This window comes from Schistocerca serialis, chromosome 2 (assembly GCF_023864345.2).
Source record: "Schistocerca serialis cubense isolate TAMUIC-IGC-003099 chromosome 2, iqSchSeri2.2, whole genome shotgun sequence".
In the NCBI taxonomy this organism is placed as follows: Eukaryota; Metazoa; Arthropoda; class Insecta; order Orthoptera; family Acrididae; genus Schistocerca; species Schistocerca serialis.
In genome coordinates, this window is record NC_064639.1 from 822,066,559 (window position 1) to 822,091,910 (window position 25,352).

General features: G+C 45.2%; 1 protein-coding gene across 1 annotated transcript in view; it reads right to left on the bottom strand.

Moving 5' to 3' along the window:
* The window catches only part of LOC126458071 (F-actin-capping protein subunit beta), a 49,676-nt gene that overhangs the window by 14,735 nt on the left and 9,589 nt on the right, over positions 1 to 25,352 (bottom strand). Inside the window, exon 4 of the mRNA XM_050094884.1 lies at positions 4,673 to 4,866. Coding sequence (XP_049950841.1) covers positions 4,673 to 4,866 — 194 coding nt within the window. The remainder of the gene's footprint in view (positions 1 to 4,672; positions 4,867 to 25,352) is intronic.

A 25,352-nucleotide genomic window follows, 5' to 3' on the forward strand; every position in this document is an offset into this window, starting at 1 on the left:
GGAGCGATGTAGGAAGTCCTCGTGGGAGTATTCCTTCTCTCCTTTCTGGCCTGCCGGTTGTGTGGCAGTTGATTTCACCCTGTGAGGCAAAAGTTTGGTGGCTTGTTGCACAGCTGGAGGAGGAGACGGGGATGCTACCATGACACTGGGCGATTTCACAACCACAGTGTGAATTTGAGGCTGTATGTCTGCATGGCTATATCCTTCGTGGAACGAGATGTAGGAACAACGACACTGTACGTACCAAATGGTAGAATGCAGGGTTTCCGACTAGCCAACAACTAGTAAGCGAGCGGGTAAGGAATTTTTTCCTTCACCTGGATCTCCTGGACAGCCTACTCATCGAGATACCTGGGAAAATCTCTAGAGGAGGTGGCATGCTCGCCGTTGCAATTGATGCAGCGGGGAGAAAGAGGTGGAAGCGGGGAGAAAGAGGTGGACAATCGCTGTTGTGAGCATCCCTACCACAGATTACACATTTGGTCGGGTGTTGATAGGACATTCAAGTGTGGTTGTAATGATGACACAGGTTGCAGCGCATTGGGTTCAGAATGTACGGTCAACTGTGATAATTTCATAGCCTGCTTTGATCTTTGACAGAATCAACACTCTATGAAAAGTGAGCCAATGGACTGTAACGGCACTGATTGGAGGTGTATATTTGGATTTCTGCCTCAGTCAGACCATGAGCAGCCTTGAGTAAGTAACACCACAGGAAGAATTTGGTTTTTGATGGGCCTCAACACGAACAGGATAGCCATGGAGGAGCGAAGCTGCAAGCAGTTGTGCTTGCGAATGTAAATGAGAGCAGGATTTCACAGGGCCAGCAATTGCATCAACTTTCCTAATAATAAATGGATTTACCACAGCAAAGGACTGATCATCTTCAGTATGTGAAACCACGAGGAACTGTGGTGTATCTGGGAGGGTCTTTCAATCGTTAGCCTTATTCCATTTATGTTTAGTAGATGTGGACTGAGAAGATTATGTTTGGCTCATTGCAAGGAAGTCCCACACAACTGCCAGTGTCTCCGATGGTGCGCTCGTTCCAACTGGGGGCCCCCTCTCAGAAGGGAGTGCACCCGCCTTAGGTGATTGTTCAGACCTCAAGTCACACCTCCGTTAACACCTGACAGAGGGATCAATCATCAATTTAGGAAGATAGCAGCTCAGGCAATCACCCCTCCCTGCACCTAGCCTTTAGCAGGGGGTAGTTGCGAACCCTACCTATCAAATCGGGGTTGGGAATTACGCATTACCCAGTCACCTGTTACGCGTCAGATGTGTGGACTGGCCTTCAGGAGTCCACAGAGACAAAGAAGAAATAGATGAACCTCAAACACTGAAGCAGAGGAAGGGAAACAAAAAAAAGAAAGAAAGGAACAAAAACAGTGGAGAGACTGTTCTGATATCTGCGTCTGAATGTGCAGAACATATTTCCAACAACTTCCCAGACATGTACCCCAAGGGAGGGGAAAAAGAATAGCAAGAGGATACACATGCAGCACGGAAGGGAAAAGGTGCTGCAAAGGCTGGGGCCCTGTTGTAGCCCAGCACGAACCCGCCAAACAGCGTCACGGCCCCTGGAGGCGATGATGGTTGAGGCCAAGAGGGTTATGGGTCATAAGATATATTTCAAGGAGTGTTCTCACCCATGCAGTTCAGAAAAGATGGTGTTGGTAGGAAGGATGAATGACTATAGTATAGGCTGTGAAGCTGTCATTGAAATGAAGAATGATGCACTGGGTAGTTTGATCAGTCCAGCTGTTTCTTGGCCACAGTTTTTCAGTGGTCATTCATGCAGGCAGACAGCTTATTAGGTGTCATGTCCACATAGAAGGCCTCGACTGACATCTCTGCCCAAACTCTTTGCCTTTTAATATGTCTACTTGTGTGTGTGTGTGCGCGCGCGCGCGCGAGTGTATACCCGTCCTTTTCCCCCTAAGGTAAGTCTTTCCGCTCCCGGGATTGGAATGACTCCTTACCTTCTCCTTTAAAACCCACATCCTTTCGTCTTTCCCTCTCCTTCCCTCTTTCCTGACGAAGCAACCGTTGGTTGCGAAAGCTAGAATTTTGTGTGTATGTATGTGTCTGTGTTTCTATCGACCTGCCAGCGCTTTCGTATGGTAAGTCACATCATCTTTGTTTTTAAATATATTTTTCCCGCGTGGAATGTTTCCCTATTATAAGAATATGTTCTTTGTATTCTAGGGGTAAATAACATAGCATCTGACTATGCATCTGGCTATCTGGATCTGGGCCTTTATTGTGGCACAGTGCATAGAGCACTGAGGTGGTCCCAGTCACTGTATGCTTCTGAAGGTTGATAATCTGAGAATAGGTAAACAATATCTGATCATCTTTTACGGATGTGGCTTGGGTGAAGAGGGTTGCTATTTGTTCAGCAACAATGGAAGTGTCAGATTGAATGACACCATTCTGATGGATATGTAGGATGCCAGATAATGACTGGAGCCTGTGAAAGCAGTGCAGTTTGTCGCATACTTGTGACAAGGAAGTACGGGTTTCAATTATATAGCAGGTCTGCGCTTGGAGCCTTTTGAAGATGTGTGCACACCTTGACGGATGTCATTTATGTTGCCTGAGTGCTCTTGTGTGCGTCTCTATATCTGGATCTATTTCACTGTTTCAACATTCAACAGGTGGCCTACAAGGAAGATAGAGTGCTGATTCTGCCATTGGTAGTATCATAGTAATGGTATGTGTACAGACTACTTCACTTCCTCCTTGGGAGACAGGTTTGGGATTTAAAGAAATAGTGAAGCTATGTCAATCAGTATTCTTTACGTCCCAATAAATAGAGTTTCTGATGGGCATTGGTGTGGCAAAGAAAGAGTATTGGAAAATGATCACCGTCACTATAAACATTCCAGTAAATCGACAAGAGAAAGCAGGAATTGCCCCATTAGGTCTTGTGAGAATTTAAATTCCCTAAAATGAATAGTGGTGGTGGTACTTTCAAGATCGAAACCATAATATATATATATGTGTGTGTGTGTGTGTGTGTGTGTGTGTGTGTGTGTGTGTGTTGATGAATTTTAGATTATAAGAATTACTATATGGATACCACATTCGTCTGCAAGCATGCTGATCACATCTTCCATTTCATTTCAATATTTCATTCTCTAAGAATGACTCCGTTATCAGTAACCAAAAATGATTTAACATTTATCCAATTCCAATTTGATCACACTGTTTGTGTGCTTTCCTCATTTATATCATAAATGAAACTGATGTCTGGACAGAGCTTTCCCCAAGGCCTTTATTTATGAAGAATGTGAGAGGAAAGCATATACAGTCAAATCCTTTTTTGATTAATGTTGTTTTTTCCAAAAGTGTCCTTACAACTGGAAAAGGAGCAAAGAAGAAAAAACAATGGCAAGCAGCATTGATATATTAGGTCCAACCAAAAAGCTGTCACCTATTATGCAAATGCTTTCAAGGTCAGCCAATTTCAGAGACATTTTTAGTACCCGTACAGTTCACAAACAGGAGCTTTCAATTACTCTACTTCACATTAACACTGCAACGTAGGTTTTGCATTTATTATTCTCCAGTGCATCATTCAATGCAATGTGGATGACACACACCTTAGGTTATTCAAAATGCTGATGTTTAAGCCACAGCATTTTTTAAAACTTCTCATATCTGCAGCCTTGACTACATCACTACCTACCACTTACACTGAAATGGAGTGTGAATAGATGATACTTGGGTGAGATAAAGTGTATTTTATGTGGTTAGTGTGCATTTTTGTGTAATGCACTGCATACAAAGCTCATGTCCTACAATCACAGCTAGATCCTGTTATCAACATCAATTCTCCTCCTCCACAGAAGGTGGTTGATGCATGCTTGTATGGCGGGGTTTGAAAACATTTCAATCCCTAGTGATACATTGCCATTCATTTACCTCGATGCTTCTTCCTCCCTCCAGTCAACTATCCTTTCCCCTACCCCTCACCTCCCTTTTTGTTCAATGGGAAAGCTAAATGATCATTCTCTTATTTGCAATCAGTTTCTGTTAACAATGAAGGAGGGCAATTATCACCAATGAGCAAGCTTGGGTCTCCAAATGGGTCTTGTTGGAACCAAGATTCTTTTGAAGGACAGGAGAACTCTTTATGACCAGGACATTATTAAACTGTAACAACAGCAGCAGTGCAAAATTATTTAATATTTACATAGTCTGAAAACTGTCACCAAGCACAGCATGCATTCGCGGTCTTGACCAATGTCCTAGAGAGGGCGAAAACATATGGGAGAACCTAGTTCTAGTACAAGAGGCCCTTGTCGGTTACAGGCGAAGGAATAAAGACAACAATAACACAGAAAGTTTAAAGAAACAAAGAAATCAGTTAACAGAGCTGCTGTAATCTTAAACTATCAGTACTAACAATTAACAGTGGCAAAGACAAGTGAAGGTGAGGAAAAAGAGAATGAGGGTGCTGGTTATTTGGAAATGCAACATAATAAGAGCATAACAAAAAAGGTTTTGAGTGAGTTTGAAGCATAAAAATCCTTAGGTTTTTAATTTGGTATAGACAACATTGCTTCAACTAATGATATTGCAAATGGGGCTAATAAATTCCATACAACTTCATGTTTTTAACAGCAGTAATTAATACAGGTTTTACACCACAATCATATACCTGTCTTGTGAGACTTCCTCCTAAGTTCATGGTTCCTGAACCAGTCTTATTTGTCTGGAGCCACAGCATTGCAGTGGATGTAAGTTTGTAATGTGCATTTCTTGTCTTCTCTTGAACTTCAACCACATGAATTGAATCCCAACAGCCCTTTATTTTCTTGGATCCATCACCAGCCTTTTTAATAAGAATAACACCTAGAAAATAAAAATGAAGGCAATGATATATTATTGCCATTTTAAAAACACTAACTTTCAAAAATGAATACAGCTATAAATTTATATATGGATTTTTGCTCTCAACTACATCCCGGTCCTTGAATTATAGCTCTGTGTCCCTGACAAGCTATTTTAATGTCACTCATCAGATCTATTTCTTGTCTCTACATCTTTTACTTTAGGTGACCACAAAGTGTGCAATACTGTAGAGGTTTACATAAACCTTGTTGCAACGCTTTTTCTCTAACTCCTGACTGAGTCATTGATTGGGATTATGTTGTACAATGTTTTTATCATCTTAACATAACCACACTACATTTTTAATGTCAGTATTTGACCATCAAGGTCATGTAAAACATTTGCTATTGCTTTTACAAGTAAATCATTAATGATTTTTCGGTCCAAGATACTGTGTTGACTATTATTGTAGCATGAAATCCAATCTTCATTTGTAGCTTTAATCTGGGGAAATAATTTAAGGCTTGATATTACCAACTGTGGGTTTTCTCTATGTCTGGTACTGTATACACTCATTTTACCCCTAAACAAAATATAAGCTTTCAAAACTCTACAGAGTGCTTTACCACAGATGGGAACAGTACAGCGAAGCACCTGCCAGCATGACGCACTCCTTGCAATAACTATAAATTATTCTTAGAAAGTGTGTACATAGAGAAAGCAATGACTGTAGGACTGATGACCATAGCTGTTAAGTCCCATAGTGCTCAGAGCCAATGACTGTACAACTTACTTCACAACTAACTCTAAGACATAGGTCTATATTTATGACTGTAATATGAGAAGTAATGTTATGTAATTGCAATATTGTAAAAGAAAGTTACATTATATGAAAAAGTCCACCTGTGGACAGAGAATCTAAACTTACGTGAAAGCAAGTCAGGAATCTGTGCTTTAATTTTTGCAGAAACACTGTTATTTACTAAACACATCCATCTTTCTTAATTAATGACAATCTGTGTTGCCAGAAATTTCACACTGGCTTACATTACGATCACAATTATCAAAGGATAGTGGGTGATTGATAGAACCTGCAAATCTTTTCTTACTACTGTTTAAGAATGCAATTCTTTCATCTACAATATTCTTTTTACCACAACACAAGAAATATTGGCAGCTACTTTTGTGAGAGTTCTACTCCATACATCTTCCATGCTATCTTCAGAGGAATGGAAGAGCTTTTCCTCATTGCTTGGTCAAATAACACTAATTTTAGGAAACTGCCTTTTCCACCAGCCGAAGAGTAGACGACTGGAGAAATCAAGAACTAAATGCACTATAAAAACTGCTCATTGAACACACATGAGCTTAGCTTTCATACGTGGTCTTAGTTAGGCCAGTATTACACTACCATGTTTCTTGGACAAAGAAATATGCCCAAATATTTGTCAAATTTCTTTGACACAGATCTCTCACGTGGCACTAAAAAGTTCAAGATGGCAGACAACAATAACTGGTTATTATGTGCTGCAATTGCATGTACCACAATTGCATCGTGTGTGCATTTGGAAGGGAAGTGGCGGAAAAAAGGAAACATATTTGCCTGAAGCTGTCAATCTTATGTTGAGATAATAAAAACATTCATCAAAATTTATTAAGAGAGCTCCAAGTGGAAGACATCTAGTCTTGTACAAATTACTCATGAATGGAAGAGAGCGCATTTCACTATTTGCCCAGTAAAGTGACTCCTAATATTACAGAGCAGAATACTCACTTGAGTAATGCTGTATGTCCAGAAACACTTGAGTAACGCTATATGTATAGAAGAAAGGTTCACCGTAACACAAAGCTAATCTTATTTACTATACAGCACATAAATACCACAGCACCCATTAACCAAAATAATTTCAGAAATGTGTGAAGTTATTTATAAAGCACTGAAGGAGGAATATCTGAAGATAAATAAATTTTTACAGAACTTTATGGGTTGTTGTTGTTGTTGTGGTCTTCAGTCCTGAGACTGGTTTGATGCAGCTCTCCATGCTACTCTATCCTGTGCAAGCTTCTTCATCTCCCAGTATCTACTGCAACCTACATCCTTCTGAATCTGCTTAGTGTATTGATCTCTTGGTCTCCCTCTATGATTTTTACCCTCCACGCTGCCCTCCAATTCTAAACTGGTGATCCCTTGATGCCTCAAAACATGTCCTACCAACCGATCCCTTCTTCTAGTCAAGTTGTGCCACAAACTTCTCTTCTCCCCAATCCTATTCAATACCTCCTCGTTAGTTACGTGATCTACCCACCTTATCTTCAGCATTCTTCTGTAGCACCACATTTCGAAAGCTTCTATTCTCTTCTTGTCCAAACTGGTTATCGTCCATGTTTCAGTTCCATACATGGCTACACTCCATACAAATACTTTCAGAAACGACTTCCTGACACTTAAATCTATACTCGATGTTAACAAATTTCTCTTTTCAGAAACGATTTCCTTGCCATTGCCAGCCTACATTTTATATCCTCTCTACTTCGACCACCATCAGTTATTTTACTCCCTAAATAGCAAAACTCCTTTACTACTTTAAGTGTCTCATTTCCTAATCTAATCCCCTCAGCATCACCCGATTTAATTTGACTACATTCCATTATCCTCGTTTTGCTTTTGTTGATGTTCATCTTATATCCACCTTTCAAGACACTGTCCATTCCGTTCAACTGCTCTTCCAAGTCCTTTGCTGTCTCTGACAGAATTACAATGTCATCGGCGAACCTCAACATTTTTATTTCTTCTCCACGGATTTTAATACCTACTCCAAATTTTTCTTTTGTTTACTTTACTGCTTTCTCAATATACAGATTGAATAACATCGGGGACAGACTACAACCCTGTCTCACTCCTTTCCCAACCACTGTTTCCCTTTCATGCCCCTCGACTCTTATAACTGCCATCTGGTTTCTGTACAAATCGTAAATAGCCTTTCGCTCCATGTATTTCACCCCTGCCACCTTTAGAATTTGAAAGAGAGTATTCCAGTTAATGTTGTCAAAAGCTTTCTCTAAGTCTACAAATGCTAGAAACATAGGTTTGCCTTTTCTTAATCTTTCTTCTAAGATAAGTCTTAAGGTTAGTATTGCCTCACGTGTTCCAACATTTCTACGGAATCCAAACTGATCTTCCCCGAGGTCCGCTTCTACCAGTTTTTCCATTCGTCTCTAAAGAATTCGCGTTAGTATTTTACAGCTGTGACTTATTAAACTGATAGTTCGGTAATTTTCACATCTGTCAACACCTGCTTTCTATGGGATTGGAATTATTATATTCTTCTTGAAGTCTGTGGGTATTTCGCCTGTCTCATACATCTTGCTCACCAGATGGTAGAGTTTTGTCATGACTGGCTCTCCCAAGGCCATCAGTAGTTCTAATGGAATGTTGTCTACTCCCGGGGCCTTGTTTCGACTCAGGTCTTTCAGTGCTCTGTCAAACACTTCACGCAGTATCTTATCTCCCATTTCATCTTCATCTACATCCTCTTCCATTTCCATAATATTGTCCTCAAGTACATCGCCCTTGTATAAACCCTCTATATACTCCTTCCACCTTTCTGCCTTCCCTTCTTTGCTTAGAACTGGGTTGCCATCTGAGCTCTTGATATTCATACAAGTGGTTCTCTTTTCTCCAAAGGTCTCTTTGATTTTCCTGTAGGCAGTATCTATCTTACCCCTAGTGAGACAAGCCTCTACATCCTTACATTTGTTCTCTAGCCATCCCTGCTTAGCCATTTTGCACTTCCTGTCGATCTCATTTTTGAGACGTTTGTATTCTTTTTTGACTGCTTCATTTACTGCATTTTTATATTTTCTCCTTTCATCAACTAAATTCAATATTTCTTCTGTTACCCAAGGATTTCTATTAGCCCTCGTCTTTTTACCTACTTGATCCTCTGCTGCCTTCACTACTTCATCCCTCAAAGCTACCCATTCTTCTTCTACTGTACTTCTTTCCCCGCATTCCTGTCAATTGTTCCCTTATGCTCTCCCTGAAACTCTCTACAACCTCTGGTTCTTTCAGTTTATCCAGGTCCCATCTCCTTAAATTCCCACCTTTTTGCAGTTTCTTCAGTTTCAATCTGCAGTTCATAACCAATAGATCGTGGTCAGAATCCACATCTGCCCCTGGAAATGTCTTACAATTTAAAACCTGGTTCCTAAATCTCTGTCTTACCATTATATAATCTATCTGATACCTTTTAGTATCTCCAGGATTCTTCCAGGTATACAACCTTCTTTCATGATTCTTGAACCAAGTGTTAGCTATGATTAAATTATGCTCTGTGCAAAATTCTACAAGGCGGCTTCCTCTTTCATTTCTTCCCCCCAATCCATATTCACCTACTATGTTTCCTTCTCTCCCTTTTCCTACTGACGAATTCCAGTCACCCATGACTATTAAATTTTCGTCTCCCTTCACTACCTGAATAATTTCTTTTATCTCATCATACATTTCATCAATTTCTTCATCATCTGCAGAGCTAGTTGGCATATAAACTTTTAGTACTGTAGTAGGCAGGGGCTTTGTGTCTATCTTGGCCACAATAATGCGTTCACTATGCTGTTTGTAGTAGCTAACCCGCACTCCTATTTTTTTATTCATTATTAAACCTACTCCTGCATTACCCCTATTTGATTTTGTATTTACACTCCTGGAAATTGAAATAAGAACACCGTGAATTCATTGTCCCAGGAAGGGGAAACTTTATTGACACATTCCTGGGGTCAGATACATCACATGATCACACTGACAGAACCACAGGCACATAGACACAGGCAACAGAGCATGCGCAATGTCGGCACTAGTACAGTGTATATCCACCTTTCGCAGCAATGCAGGCTGCTATTCTCCCATGGAGACGATCGTAGAGATGCTGGATGTAGTCCTGTGGAACGGCTTGCCATGCCATTTCCACCTGGCGCGATGTAGTCCTGTGGAACGGCTTGCCATGCCATTTCCACCTGGCGCCTCAGTTGGACCAGCGTTCGTGCTGGACGTGCAGACCGTGTGAGACGACGCTTCATCCAGTCCCAAACATGCTCAATGGGGGACAGATCCGGAGATCTTGCTGGCCAGGGTAGTTGACTTACACCTTCTAGAGCACGTTGGGTGGCACGGGATACATGCGGACGTGCATTGTCCTGTTGGAACAGCAGGTTCCCTTGCCGGTCTATGAATGGTAGAACGATGGGTTCGATGACGGTTTGGATGTACCGTGCACTATTCAGTGTCCCCTCGACGATCACCAGTGGTGTACGGCCAGTGTAGGAGATCGCTCCCCACACCATGATGCCGGGTGTTGGCCCTGTGTGCCTCGGTCGTATGCAGTCCTGATTGTGGTGCTCACCTGCACGGCACCAAACACGCATACGACCATCATTGGCACCAAGGCAGAAGCGACTCTCATCGCTGAAGACGACACGTCTCCATTCGTCCCTCCATTCATGCCTGTCGCGACACCACTGGAGGCGGGCTGCACGATGTTGGGGCGTGAGCGGAAGACGGCCTAACAGTGTGCGGGACCGTAGCCCAGCTTCATGGAGACGGTTGCGAATGGTCCTCGCCGATACCCCAGGAGCAACAGTGTCCCTAATTTGCTGGGAAGTGACGGTGCGGTCCCCTACGGCACTGCGTAGGATCCTACGGTCTTGGCGTGCATCCGTGCGTCGCTGCGGTCCGGTCCCAGGTCGACGGGCACATGCACCTTCCGCCGACCACTGGTGACAACATCGATGTACTGTGGAGACCTCACGCCCCACGTGTTGAGCAATTCGGCGGTACGTCCACCCGGCCTCCCGCATGCCCACTATACGCCCTCGCTCAAAGTCCGTCAACTGCACATACGGTTCACGTCCACGCTGTCGCGGCATGCTACCAGTGTTAAAGACTGCGATGGAGCTCCGTATGCCACAGCAAACTAGCTGACACTGACGGCGGCGGTGCACAAATGCTGCGCAGCTAGCGCCATTCGACGGCCAACACCGCGGTTCCTGGTGTGTCTGCTGTGCCGTGCGTGTGATCATTGCTTGTACAGCCCTCTCGCAGTGTCCGGAGCAAGTATGGTGGGTCTGACACACCGGTGTCAATGTGTTCTTTTTTCCATTTCCAGGAGTGTATAACCCTGTAATAACCTGACCAAAAGTCTTGTTCCTCCTGCCTCCGAACTTCACTAATTCCCACTATATCTAACTTTAACCTATCCATTTCCCTTTTTAAATTTTCTAACCTACCTGCCCGATTAAGGGATCTGACATTCCACGCTTCGATCCGTAGAATGCCAGTTTTCTTTCTCCTGATAACGACGTCCTCTTGAGTAGTACCCGCCCGGAGATCCGAATGGGGGACTATTTTACCTCCGGAATATTTTACCCAAGAGGACGCCATCATCATTTAATCATACAGTAAAGCTGCATGTCCTCGGGAAAAATTACGGCTGTAGTTTCCCCTTGCTTTCAGCCGTTCGCAGTAGCAGCACAGCAAGGCCGTTTTGGTTAGTGTTACACGGCCAGATCAGTCAATCATCCAGACTGTTGCCCCTGCAACTACTGAAAAGGCTGCTGCCCCTCTTCAGGAACCACATGTTTGTCTGGCCTCTCAACAGATACCCCTCCGTTGTGGTTGCACCTACGGTACGGCCATCTGTGTCGCTGAGGCACGCAAGCCTCCCCACCAATGGCAAGGTCCATGGTTCATGGGTATTAAGAACTATTTTTACTTTTGAATAATTGAGCACTTTTTAACTTGTGGCATCCAAAGTTCAGAACTAGACAAAGTAGAATGGAGAGCTGCTAAGAATTAGTTTTTTAATTTTAATGTTTTTTTTTTTTTTTTTTTTTTTTTTTTTTTTTTTTGGGGGGGGGGGGGGGGGGGGGGTAATGGCGCTCAACTACTGAGGTCATTAGCGCCCAGTCACAATTGTTAGAGCACATAGAATCTAGTAAAACTCAAGCGGGGGGAGGGACACCAGAAAGTTCCTACAAAGATGCAGATAAAATAAGTGAAAGGGTTAGATGTCTTTGGACAAGCCAGTCAAGGTATAAAACGAAGAACACGAGCAGCTGCTCGAGCGTCATCAGCTAAAATATCCTGTAAAGTAGCTGGCAGAGACAGGACAACACGAGATTGACTAAAACGGGGACACGACAATAAAACATGGCACACTGTCAAGACACGACCACAAGGGCACTGCGGGGCTGGGTCACCAGAGAGCAGGTAGCTGTGGCTAAACCGGCAATGCCCAATCCGCAACCTGGTCAGAAGGACCTCTTCTCACCGAGACGGTCGGGAGGAGGTTGTCCAAGCAGTTGGGAACAGTTTTACTGTCCGGAGCTTGTTTCCTTGAAGTGATGACCAAGTATCCCACCACAACGACACAAGCCTCTTACAAACAACCCCACTAATGTCTGATGGCAGGACACAATGGGAGGCTGGCCGAGGCAGGAGGACTGCAGCCTTGGCTGCAGCATCAGCAGCCTCATTCCCAGGCACTCCTACATGGCCGGGAACCCACAGAAAGCTGACAGGAGAGCCATCATCAGCAAAAGAATGGAGGGACTGCTGGATCCGTTGCACCAAGGGATGGACCGGATATGGAGCTCCAAGGCTCTGAAGAGCACTGAGTGAATCAGAGCAGAGTACATCCGATAAATGGCGGTGGCGGCGGGCATACTGAACGGCCTGATAGAGAGCAAAAAGCTCGGCCGTAAAGTTGGAACACTGGTCGAGGAGCCGGTATTTAAAAGTGACGGCCCCGACGGCAGGGGCACAGCCGACGCCATCGTCACTTTTGGAGCCATCAGTGTAAATAAAGGTGTGACTGGCAAGTCGCGCACGAAGTTCGACAAACCGTGAGCAATACACTGCAGCCGGAGTACCCTCCTTCGGGAGCAAGCTGAGGTCGAGATAAATATGAACCGGAGTCTGGAGCCAAGGTGGTGTCGGGCTCTCACCCTCTCTGAAGGTGGTAGGGAGGGCAAAATCCAATTGTTGAAGCAGGCGACGAAAGCGGACTCCAGGGGGCAGCAGGGCACACACATACAACCCGTACTGACGGTCAAGAAAATCGGCGAAGAAGGACTGATAAGAGGGGTGGTCGGGCATTGACAACAGGCAGGCGTACCGACAAAGCAGTACGTCGCGCTGGTAGGTCAATGGTAATTCAACAGCTTCAGCATAAAGACTCGACGGGACTAGTGTAGAATGCTCCGGTCGCAAGACGTAACCGCCCAATGGTGGATGGAGTTGAGACGGCGTAAGAGGGACGGCCGAGCAGACGAGGCTCCCATAATCCAGCTTCCTTCGGACTATGGACCGATACAAGCGAAGCAGGACAGTGCGATCCGCTCCCCAAGATGAACCACGAAGAACTCTAAGGACATTTAGGGAACGTCTACAACGGGCAGCCAAATAAGAGATGTGCGGAGACCAACAAAGTTTCCTGTCCAGTGTGAGCCCTAGAAACTGAGTTGTTTCCACGAATGGGAGAACAACGGGACCGAGATGTAAGGATGGCGGAAGGAACGCTTTATATCGCCAAAAGTTGATGCAAACCGTCTTCTCTTCAGAGAACCGGAAGCCATTTGCCACACTCCATGAGTATAGGCTGTCTAGACAATGCTGAAGGCAGCGCTCCAGGAGGCATGTTCTCTGGGCACTGCAGTAGATCGCAAAGTCATCGACAAAAAGAGAGCCTGAGACATTAGGTGGAATGCAATCCATAATTGGATTGATCGTTATGGCAAAAAGGGCTACGCTCAAGACGGAGTCCTGAGGCACTCCGTTCTCCTGGAGGAAGACGTCGGACAATACAGAACCCACACGTACCCTAAACTTTCGATCTGTTAAAAAGGAATCAATAAAAAGGGGCAGGCGACCGCGTAGACCCCACCTGTGCTTAGTGCGGAGGATACTTCCTCTCCAACAGGTATCATAAGCCTTCTCCAAATCAAAGAACACGGCTACCGTTTGGCGCTTTCGCAAAAAGTTGGTCATGATTAATGTCGACAAGGTCACAAGGTGGTCAACAGCGGAGCAGCGGCGACGAAAGCCACATTGAACATTGGTAAGTCGCCGTCGAGATTCAAGAACCCAAACTAACCGAGTGTTAACCATGTGCTCCATCACCTTACAGACACAGCTTGTAACAGAAATGGGGCGGTAACTAGAAGGAAGGTGTCTATCCTTCCCGGGTTTGGATATAGGAACAATGACGGCGTCACGCCAACGCATGGGGACTTGACCTTCGGTCCAGACGCGATTGTAGGTACGAAGAAGGAAGCTTTTGCCTGCCGGAGAAAGGTGTGCCAGCATCTGAACGTGAATGGCATCTGGCCCCGGAGCAGAGGACCGAGACAGTGCAAGTGCACGTTCGAGTTCCCGCATAGTAAAGGGGGCATTATAATTTTCCAGATTCAGCGAGTGGAAGGAAGGTCGCCAAGCCTCTTCTGCCTCTTTCCTGGGAAGGAAGGCAGGGTGGTAATGGGCGGAGCTTGAAACCTCCGCGAAAAAGCGGCCGAAGGCGTTGGAGACATCCACAGGATCAACAAGGACCTTATTACCTGAAGTCAGGCCAGGTACCGAGGAGTGGGCCTTAACGCCCGACAGCCGGCGCAGGCCACCCCAGACAACAGAAGAGGGAGTAAAACTGTTAAAGGAGCTGGTGAAAGAGGCCCAACAAGCTTTTTTGCTGTCTTTGATGACTCTACGGCATTGCGCTCGGAGTCGTTTGTATCCAATACAATTCGCCAACCTAGGATGGCGGCAAAAGGTGCGTAAAGCAAGTCGTCGAGCACCGATAGCGTCCCTACAAACCTCATTCCACCAGGGGACGGAAACGCGACGTGAAGAAGAGGTAGTACGAGGAATGGAACGTTCGGCAGCATTGATGATAACAGCCATGAGGTATTCGACCTGACTGTCACAACTGAGAAAATCGTGGTCCGGAAAGGTCGCCAGGGAGTAGTAAAGTCCCCAGTCAGCTTTCGGTATGTTCCAGCTCGAAGGACGTGGGGATGGGGTGTGGTGCAGGAGACGAACGACACAGGGGAAGTGGTCGCTCGAATAGGTGTCAGGAAGGACATACCACTCGAACCGACGGGCAAGAGTGGTAGAACAGATCGAGAGGTCCAAGTGGGAGTAGGTATGAGTAGAGTCCGAGAGGAAAGTCGGGGCGCCAGTATTGAGGCAGACAAGATTGAGATGGTTGAAGACATTCGCCAAGAGGGAGCCTCTCTGACAGGATGCAGGAGAGCCCCAAAGGGGATGATGGGCATTGAAGTCGCCAAAAATAAAAACGGCAGAGGAAGCTGAACAATCAGGTGCATCATGTCAGCCCGACTAACTGCGGATGACGATGGAGTGTAGACGGTACAAACAGAAAAAGGAAAGGCAGAAAGAGTAATACAGACAGCTATTGCTTGGAGTGGAGTGGTCAATGGGATGGGATGGTAATAGACATCGTCCCGAACGAGCAACATGACCCCACCATGAGCTGGAATACCGTCCACAGAGGTGAGATCAGACCGCTCTGAGGTATAGTGGGGAAAAGCAATACGGTCAGTTGGGCGCAACTTGGTTTCCTGGAGACCAAGGACGAGCGGACAGTGCAGGCGGAGGAGCAGCTGTAATTCCTCCCGATTAGATCGAATACCTCTTATGTTCCAATGTAACAAAGCCATCGCTAGTCAGAAAAAAGGGGGAACGAAACGGGTGAAGAGCTGGTCACCTCGTCGGCCGCGGAGGGCCAGGTTTCGAGGGAACAATGCTACAACCGACGGGAGGCGGATCCTGTTCCATCGAGTCGTCGCCAGCTGTGGCCGCTTTCCCGGGTTGCGTAGGAGGGACAGCATCATTCGCCGACGAGAGGCCAGCTGAGCGCCTGGCAGCAGAGCGTCCCGGCGAAACTGAGGACGGCCGGGAGCAGCGACTCACGAATGGAGCGTCGGACGAAATGCGCCGGGGTGGAGAGGGGAATAAAGACTACTTCTTGGAGGCCTTTGTGCGAGTCCGATGAGGCACGGGGATGGTGGGCTGGACCCGAAGAAGGTCCTCACGCGCGGGGTCCGTTTTGGAACGCCGGACCTCGGAAGCCGGGGTCCGGAACGTTTCCCCGATGGACGCCTGAGAAGAAGATCGCTTCTCAGGCGGCGGAGGGGGAGGAGGAGGAGGAGGAAGGGTGGCCCCTGGGGCAGAGGGGGCAGGGGCCACGAGGGAGGAGGATTTGGAAGGGAGGGATTTGGGAGGTGGAGGCATAAACCCTGGATGGGGTGAGGAGGTGGAGGGGGGGACAGGATAGGGGTGAGGATACTGTGGAAGGAGTGGACACGACTACGGCAAACGAAGTTGTCAACGTCACGGGGTAGAGGCGGTCATACTTCTTCCTGGCCTCAGAATAAGAGAGACGATCCAAAGTTTTTAATTCTTGAATCTTCTTCTCCATCTGATACGCGGGGCAGTCTAAAGATCTAGGGGAGTGGATGCCAGGGCAATTGACGCACCGAGGTGGTGGGGTGCATGTATGTTCCTCACGACGAGGACGTCCACAATCGCCACAAAGGGTCTCAGTCTCACACCGTGACGACATGTGCCCAAAGCGCAAACACCGAAAGCAGCGCAAAGGAGGCGGGACGCAAGGTCGCACGTCGCACCGGTAGCACATCACCTTTACGTTCTCTGGGAGAACGTCCCCCTCGAAGGCGAGGATAAAAGGCCCCGGTGTCGATGCGACGGTCTTTGGGGCCGCGCTGGACTCGCCGGACGAAATGCACACCTCGGCGCTCCAGGTTGGCCCTGAGCTTCTCATCAGATTGCAGCAGGAGGTCCCGATGAAAAATAGCCCCCTGCGTCCTATTCAGTGCCAGATGCGGGACAATGGACACTGGGATGTCCCCTAGTCGGTCGCACGCCTGGAGCGCCGCCGACTGTGTGGCGGAGGTGGTCTTTATAAGAGCGGACCCCGAACGCATTTTACTGAGAGCCTCGATTTCCCCGAAGATATCCTCGATGTGCTGGACAAAGAACATGGGCTTGGAGGTGGCCAACGTCCCCCCATCGGTCCGAGAACAGACTAAATAGCGGGGGAAGTACTTTGCCCCAAGCCGGCGGGCCTGTCCTTCCTCCCAGGGAGTGGCCAAGGGGGAAAGGGCAGGAGAACCAGAACCAGAGACAGTACCTTTCTTTTTAAAAGACTCGGCCGCAGATCGACCTGATACATGTTGACGTTTCATCTGCGAAACGTCCGCCCCGATACCACCCACTCCGACCAGGGGCTCTCCCCACGGGCGCCACCCAGCCTCAGCAAGGGCCACCTGGCAGGATGACCGTTGCCGGGAGTCCTGATGCCCCAAGGAGACGGGCATCTACTCCTTGGCCGACGTGGGGAGGGTGCAGCTCAGGTATCATCAGTATGATCCCTGTGTTGTCAGGGGGCTACAACCTAGACGGTACATGACGACCCCACCACAACGGTCTGGCTACCGTGCTGGTTTTCGGGTGCCATGGAAAGTCCATCATGATCGTAAGTGCAGATGGGGACGCACTATGGGCGTAACTTGTGCAACCCATCAGGCGTTTAGGCCCAATTTGAGGAATAGTGGGTGTGGTTACAACGCCGTTACAATGCTGAGTGCCAAGGTCTTAGTGCACTGAGGACCACGTAAGGCGTCCTTCCCCAAAAGGCTCGTACTTCTGTAGAATTTTGAAAAATGGAGGTCAAACCCCAAGGGGGACCATCACATGGAAGGCCGAAACGGTTGAAACTCCTTTTAGTCGCCTCTTACGACAGGCAGGAATACCTCGGGCCTATTCTTACCCCGGACCCGCAGGGGGGAATTTTAATGTGTGTCGTCTATTCTGACTTGCTGAAAAGTTGCCTTTGTGTTTCCTGATGTAGATGTTGATGGCTGTAGCTGCGATTGTGAATTTGAAGTCACCTGCAGCATAAGCTACTGGCACACAATTAATAGTGTGTGTTGTACCCCTTGCTCACTCCCCCATCTCTGTCGAAGCAAGGTTATTATTATGAGTTGAAGGAACAGACAACTAAACTTTGCAGCCATGTTTAATATCACACTAGAGACGTCAAATATCTGCAGTGATGTCAGCACTTCAAGTGATTGCATTTCACACAGCAGTGAACAGAAGACAAACGACTTATGATCATATTTATGGCAAGGCCCTAGATTTGATAATATTTCTTTGACAAAAGGTGAGATTACACTATCAAATTTCTTGAACATTTGACGTATCAACATTGAAAGAGAAATATTATAGGGTAATATCGGCCTTAGGTTGCTACAACAGATTTGGTGCAAATTGTGGCAGGCTCTCTTAACGAGATATAAATACATTAATTTCATGTAACCTTTATACGTACTTTGTATAGAATAGGAGGCCAACATACACTTAACTCACATATTCTGTAGAATATTAAGAGTATAGCAGGTGGTTGATATGGAAGCCACCACAAATAGAATGTCTCCAATTAACTCCCAAATTTATAAACCACTCATTACTTGAGATTCATCCTGCTGGCAGCCTCCGAGCTGTCAACAGCACTGGCTTATGTGTTTCCAGACACACATTTGTGCTGCAACATTTAAAGATCTGTTCACTACAGTATGTTACAAGTTATACCAACTGCAAATAAACTCATATTTTTCTGTATGCAGTCGTTCCTATTCCTTTTACTGTTTGTGCAGTAATATGACACAATATCACATTCAGAAAGATCAAACATATTGATTCCAGGAATTCCCAACAAGTGTTCTAATAATACATTATGCTTATTATAAGGGCCATTCAAAAAGAAACAAGCCAGAGACATAATTACAGAAATAAGTTTTTTTGTTTTTTTTTTTTTTTGGGGGGGGGGGGGGGGGGGGGTATGGCGCAAAATGTCTAAGGTCATAAGCGCCCATTATAGAACCATAGAATGCTGGGACCGCGAGGGTAAAAAACCGTTTCCAAGTCCAATACAGAAAGGAAGAAAAAACAAATCTAAAACGTCAAGATGTTACAGAAGAGTATCTAAAAGATGCCGACAGGACACCAGAGTCACCAGGTAGAAATCAAATCTCATTTGTCATATTACTGCTTTTTAAAAAACTTAAAACATGAGCCACAGCTTGCACATCATCCACTAAAATGTCTGGAAAAGTGGGCGGCAGCCTGACCCTGATACCGTATTTACCCGAATCTAAACCGCACTTTTTCTCTGGTTTTTTAAATCCAAAAAACCAGCCTGCGGCTTAGAATCGAGTGCAAAGTAAGCAGAAGTTCTGAAAAATGTTGGTAGGTGCTGCCACAACTAACTTCTGCCATCTAATACGTGTAGCGCTACACAGGCATGCTTGCAGTCACAAAGATAAATACTGGCACCAAAACCTCTGTGTCAGTAAATAAATTAAAAGGAAAGGTAGAATAAAGTAAACATTTTGCCATGTATTCTTTCGTATTTGCTGCTATCTCATTTAAATCCTGCCTGCCTAATAAACCTCGAAACTAGAGTGAGACAACAGCAAACGCAGAAGAATATACATATCATGTCATTTTTTTAATTCGTATCATTCTTATGCCGAATAGTGATATAGTCAGAAATGAAGCACGGCAATTGATTAGATTTTTAAATCTAAGATGTCTCTAATTATCTGCAAAGATTTTCAGACAGAGAAAAATTTTCGCTAAACTTTCGTTCAGAACATCATCTATCATACGCAGTCTATTATTTGGTTCTTGTTGATCATTATTAAAGAAAGTGGCAGTGTAAGTAACAACAAATAGCAGTCTCTTGCCATTGTTTCGCTAATGAGACGATTCCTCTCTTTTTTTTAAAAAATTGTAAGCGGCAGTAGCGCACACAAAAGCAAGCCATGCCGCGAGCGGCGACAGGTCGTAAACACTTATTATCAGAATGCGACAAACAATGCATGACACAGTACAGTAATGCATTTTCAGCATTGAGTGATGTACACACCTACAACAAAGAAAATGGCACTTATCAGATCAAAGAAAAATAAGCAATCAATTCAAACCAGACGAAGCACGTGAAAAAGGAAGGGTACCCGTATAAATACGGACGGAGCGCCTGACGCATAGCAACAGCTACCTGGTAAAGCTTAGCTGCTAAGCTTTACATCTCGAACCAAACTACTGTAGCTGTATTGTCATCCATTTGACCTAAATTGTGTCTCATATTACAATGGACCAACTTTGTTTCGATTTGGAGGTGCGGGCTAAAACTTTTCTCTCCCCTTGAATTTCGAGTCTCAGATTTCTGGTGCGGCTTAGATTCGGGAAAATTTTTTTCCTCGATTTCGAATCTCATTTTTCAGGTGCGGCTTAGATTCGAGTGCGGCTTAAATTCGAGTAAATACGGTATCTATCATACACAGTCTATTATTTGGTTCTTGTTGATCATTATCAAAGAAAGCAGCAGTATAGGTAACAACAAATAGCAGTCTCTTGCCATTGTTTTGCTTACGAGACAATTCCTCTCTCTTTTTTTTTATTGTAAGCCGCGGTAACGCACACAAAAGCAAGCCATGCCGCGAGCGGTGACAGGTCGTAAACACTCATTATCAGAATGTGACGAACAACACAAGACACAGTACAATAACGCATTTTCAGCTTAGAGTGACGTAAACACCTATAACAAAGAGAACGGCATTTACCAGATCAAAGCAAAATAAGCAATTGATTCAAACCAGACGAAGCACGTGAAAAAGGAAGGGTACCCGTATAAATACGGCCGAAGTGCCTGACACATAGCGATGGCTACTTGGTAAAGCTTACGACTGGAACCGAACTACTGTAGCTGTATCGTCATCCATTCGACCTAAATTGTGTCTGATGTTACAATGGACAAACTTCGTTCCGATTTGGAGGTGCGGTCAAACTTTTATCTCCCCTTGAATTTCGAGTCTCAAATTTCAGGTGTGGCTTAGATTTGGGAAAATTTTTTTTCTTTGATTTCGAGTCTCATTTCTCAGGTGCGGCTTAGATTCGAGTAAATATGGTATGTAAGTGGCTAAAATAGGGGCAGAGGATCAGGAAATGTCTGTCTGTTAATGGCTGGCTACAGAGTGGACTGCTGGGTGCAGGATCATCCCTCAACAAGTGGCGGTGACTAAAGCGGCAGTGCCCTATTCGCAACCGAGCTAACATTACTTCCTCATGGCGAGGAGATGACTGCGAGGAAGTTGACCAGACTGTTGGGAGAGGTTTGACTTCTCTGAATTTGTTCCCATGAACTGTGCACCAACTGTCATGCCAAAGTGATGTGATACACCGATACAAAAAATTATGAGTATCTTACGAGGGAAGAGAGTATGAGTCAGTCCGGCTACAGAAACCAGTACCTGTGTGTTAGAAGTATTGACCCTGGCTTTTGAGACACTTGACCCATTATGACACAAATCCGTGAGTGGCTGTCTGATAAAATTCCCGGGACTGCAATGTTAACCAGTTCCGCACATACAGTTGGACATCGTATCAAAGGTGAATCGTTTGCCTCTCAGAGCCTTTTCAAGGGGACAATAGATGGAGCACATAAGCACTTTCAGCATTTCAAGGTATAAGAGTAGATCAATGCAGTAGTGTAATGAAAGATGGGTAGACAACATTAAAAAACTTCTAGGAGCAATATGGATGTATTCGGCATAATATCACAATGTATCAAGAAGTTCACAAAAGCTCTTCATCTAGTAGATTAACTGTCAGGTAGCAGCTGTAGTTGTAGCTGCCATTGGATATCTTCTGCTGGATAAAAAACTACTTGTCTCATAGGTATTTTTAGCACATACAAACAACATAACTTACAACGTAGCATACACTGACTGACGACGAGACAGTGCCCAACAGGAAACTTCAGTACCATCATGTTGTAATTTTTAGGGAAGCTAGAACAAGTTTAATGTATACACGAGGTTTACTACAGAAACCCACCTTAAAATGTGAATAAATGCAAGATAGTGTATTTCTACAACAGAACAGAAATAAATTTTAATAATTTGGAGCAAAAGCAATACATTTCTGCACTTCACCATAAAGATCAGAAACCCAACCATATTTTTAAGACACACTGGTATAAAACAAACCCATAAAATGTGAGGCAGAAAGGCATTCCCGATAACAATACAAAGGACATTAAACATATAATTAAGTGTAATTACTAAGTTTAGAGTAGCTATCAAGATGGCCTGGTGAAAGGAGATAAGTGATTTCAGACAGTGTAATGCAGATGCTATGGTATGGTTGAAGGAAGGCATGAATGATAATGGGTAGGAACAATGAACATTCATAGGAATTATTGGAGAGAAAAGTCAGTCTGAAATATGAAAACTAGTACTTTAGAAAATTTTGATAATTATTTGCAGCCTCTTTTCAATATTTTACATAAAAATTGAAATGAGGTATTGGTGAAGGATAGGAACTACTGCTCACAATATCACACATTATTCACCATCAATGAATCATCAATTTGGTAAGGGAAGGACATGGAGATGTGGTAAAATTGTAGAGGCAGACCAAAGTTTGATTACAGTATGCAAATTCAAATGGAAGTAGGTTGTTGTATTTATGCAAAGATGGAGAGGCTTGCACAGGATAGTGAAGCATGCAGAGCAGGACCAAACCTGTCTTTGGACTGATGACTACAATAACAGACCTTAACCTGGTTCAAAACAGGTGTTACATTTACTGAAGAGGTATTTAAATTATTTCAACAATCAATCCACAAGGAACATACCAATCTTTGACAGTGTAATGTCTGTCTGGCAATGCATTCTGTGATGTTAGAGAGTCTGATGACTGACACCAGGCTAAAGAAAGTTTGCTCACAAGCTACACAGTATTAGGGTTATATCATCACTTTTATTACATTCTTTTGAACTATACTGCTGGCTTTCCGTGCACAAAGATTATATGAGACAGTTGGTTCATTGGCAAAAATGCCACTTTATTCGAACCATTTTCACATATCCCAAAGGATAATAGTTACAGCGATCTTATTGTAAATTAAATGGGTTTTGGCTGCACACCGATTTAACTCATTGTAACTACATTTCAATTATTAGGGAATTTGAATCAGGAGCTGCGAATCTTAATTGACTTCAGCTGTACTATTTACACTTATCAGCCCGAATGTTATGATCACCATCCCACAATCAATACAAAACCATCCAGGCGATAGCAGCATTAGCTGGTGAGAAATGACTGCTAGTCAGACCCATGCATGATGTACATAGTATCAGCGAGTATGCTGTCTGTGCGTAGAATGGGGAGGGCACGTGATCTATCCGAGTTTGACTGAGGGCATATTGTGATGCCCGGAGGCTCAGCACAAGCTTTTCGGAAACAGCACAATTTGTTGGGTGTTTGATGAGTCCTGTGGCGAGTGTCTTCTACACATACAGGAACGAAAGTGCAACCATGTCCAGACAGGATCAGGTTGGGCGGCCACCCCTCATTACAGATGTCTGACACTGTAGGCTGTGCAGATTGGCTAAAAAAAAAAGACAGGCAGTGAACTGTGACGTAACTAATATCAGACTTTAATGATGGGCAGGGTGTAAGTGAATCTGAACATGCAGTTCACCGAACACTCCTAACACAGGCCTCTACCCAACGACCCATGTCCATGCTGATGTTAACACTATGACACTGGCAACTACAACTGAAATGGGTATGTGACCATCGGCACTGTACACTGGTGCAGTGGCAGGACATCAGCACTGTACACTGGTGCAGTGGCAGGACATCAGCACTGTACACTGGTGCAGTGGCAGGACACCAGCACTGTACACTGGTGCAGTGGCAGGACACCAGCACTGTACACTGGTGCAGTGGCAGGACACCAGCACTGTACACTGGTGCAGTGGCAGGACACCAGCACTGTACACTGGTGCAGTGGCAGGACACCAGCACTGTACACTGGTGCAGTGGCAGGACACCAGCACTGTACACTGGTGCAGTGGCAGGACATCAGCACTGTACACTGGTGCAGTGGCAGGACATCAGCACTGTACACTGGTGCAGTGGCAGGACATCAGCACTGTACACTGGTGCAGTGGCAGGACATCAGCACTGTACACTGGTGCAGTGGCAGGACATCAGCACTGTACACTGGTGCAGTGGCAGGAAATCAGCACTGTACACTGGTACAGTGGCAGGAAATCAGCACTGTACACTGGTGCAGTGGCAGGGTGTTGTGTGATCTGATGAATCCCAGTACCTTCTTCATCACAGCAATGGGAGGGCATGAATCCATCGTCTTCCATGGGAATGGCTCCTTAACACCTGTACTTGGGACGGAGACAAGCTGGCAGCAGCTCGAATATGCCTGGGGAATCTTTACGTGGGCATCCTTCGGTCCAGTGGAGCCTGTGCAAGGCACTGCGATGGGGCCAAGAGGTATCATACACTGGATGCAGAACACTTACACCCCTTTGTAGCGATCATGTTTCTCAAGAGCGGTGACAGTTTTCAACAAGATAACATGCCATGTCACAAGGCCAGGAGTGTGATGGAGTAATTCAAGGAACAAGGTGTCAATTTCCAATCGATGTGCTGGTCCCCTATCTCCCCAGATGCTGAACCTGACTAAACACTTCTGGGCTGTAACTGAAAGTGGCGTCAGAGCTGATGCGCCGCCGCCGCCCCCCCCCCCCCACCCCGATAGTCCAGGGTGGGTAGGTAGGTGTGTAGTTAGGGATCTTATTTGCAGCTGCAAATCCATATTTACAGTTCTCAAAGTGAATGTTGGGCAACCAGTCACCCCTCTAACCAAACAGTCTGCCAGTTCATTCCCTGGGATACCTACAAGACTTAGCACCCAGAAAAATACAACTGAACATGCAGTACGATTACATTCAGAGAGGTGGTCAGGAATAGCAGATACCACAGGGTGAGAACAGCAACATGGATTGACAGCCTGGAGACAGCTCACTGAATCACTGGAAATTAAAATGCAGTCAAGAGAGGTATGTTTCATTAAACACAAGGCTCTGTTAATAGCTAACAGCTTCACTGAAAGAACACTAAATGTTCCTAACTGGTGCGAGAAGTAAAATAATAACCCATCTTAACCAAGGTTTTAGAACTGTCAGTGCAAATGACAGTAACACTCTGATATTCCTGAAGAATTGAGAAGAACAGACGCTGGGAGGTCATAGGGGTGACAGTCTAAGTCCTTGAAATAGATTGGTCATAATTCACGGTGGGGATATGTGGAAAAACATGCGGAGAATATTCTGAGAAGGTTTGACGAGGGCCAAATGGCCACAAAGCTCATTTCAACTCTTAACCCCACCTGAGGGCAAATACCAGGGCTCTGAAGCCCAATGCACAAAGACATAATTTGATATTTTTGATGATTAAGAATCTCTTGAAAGGTAACTGTAAAGTTAGCATGATCGGTACTGCCGAAATTGAAGGAGGCAGACCTTTGCTTTGGGAAGAA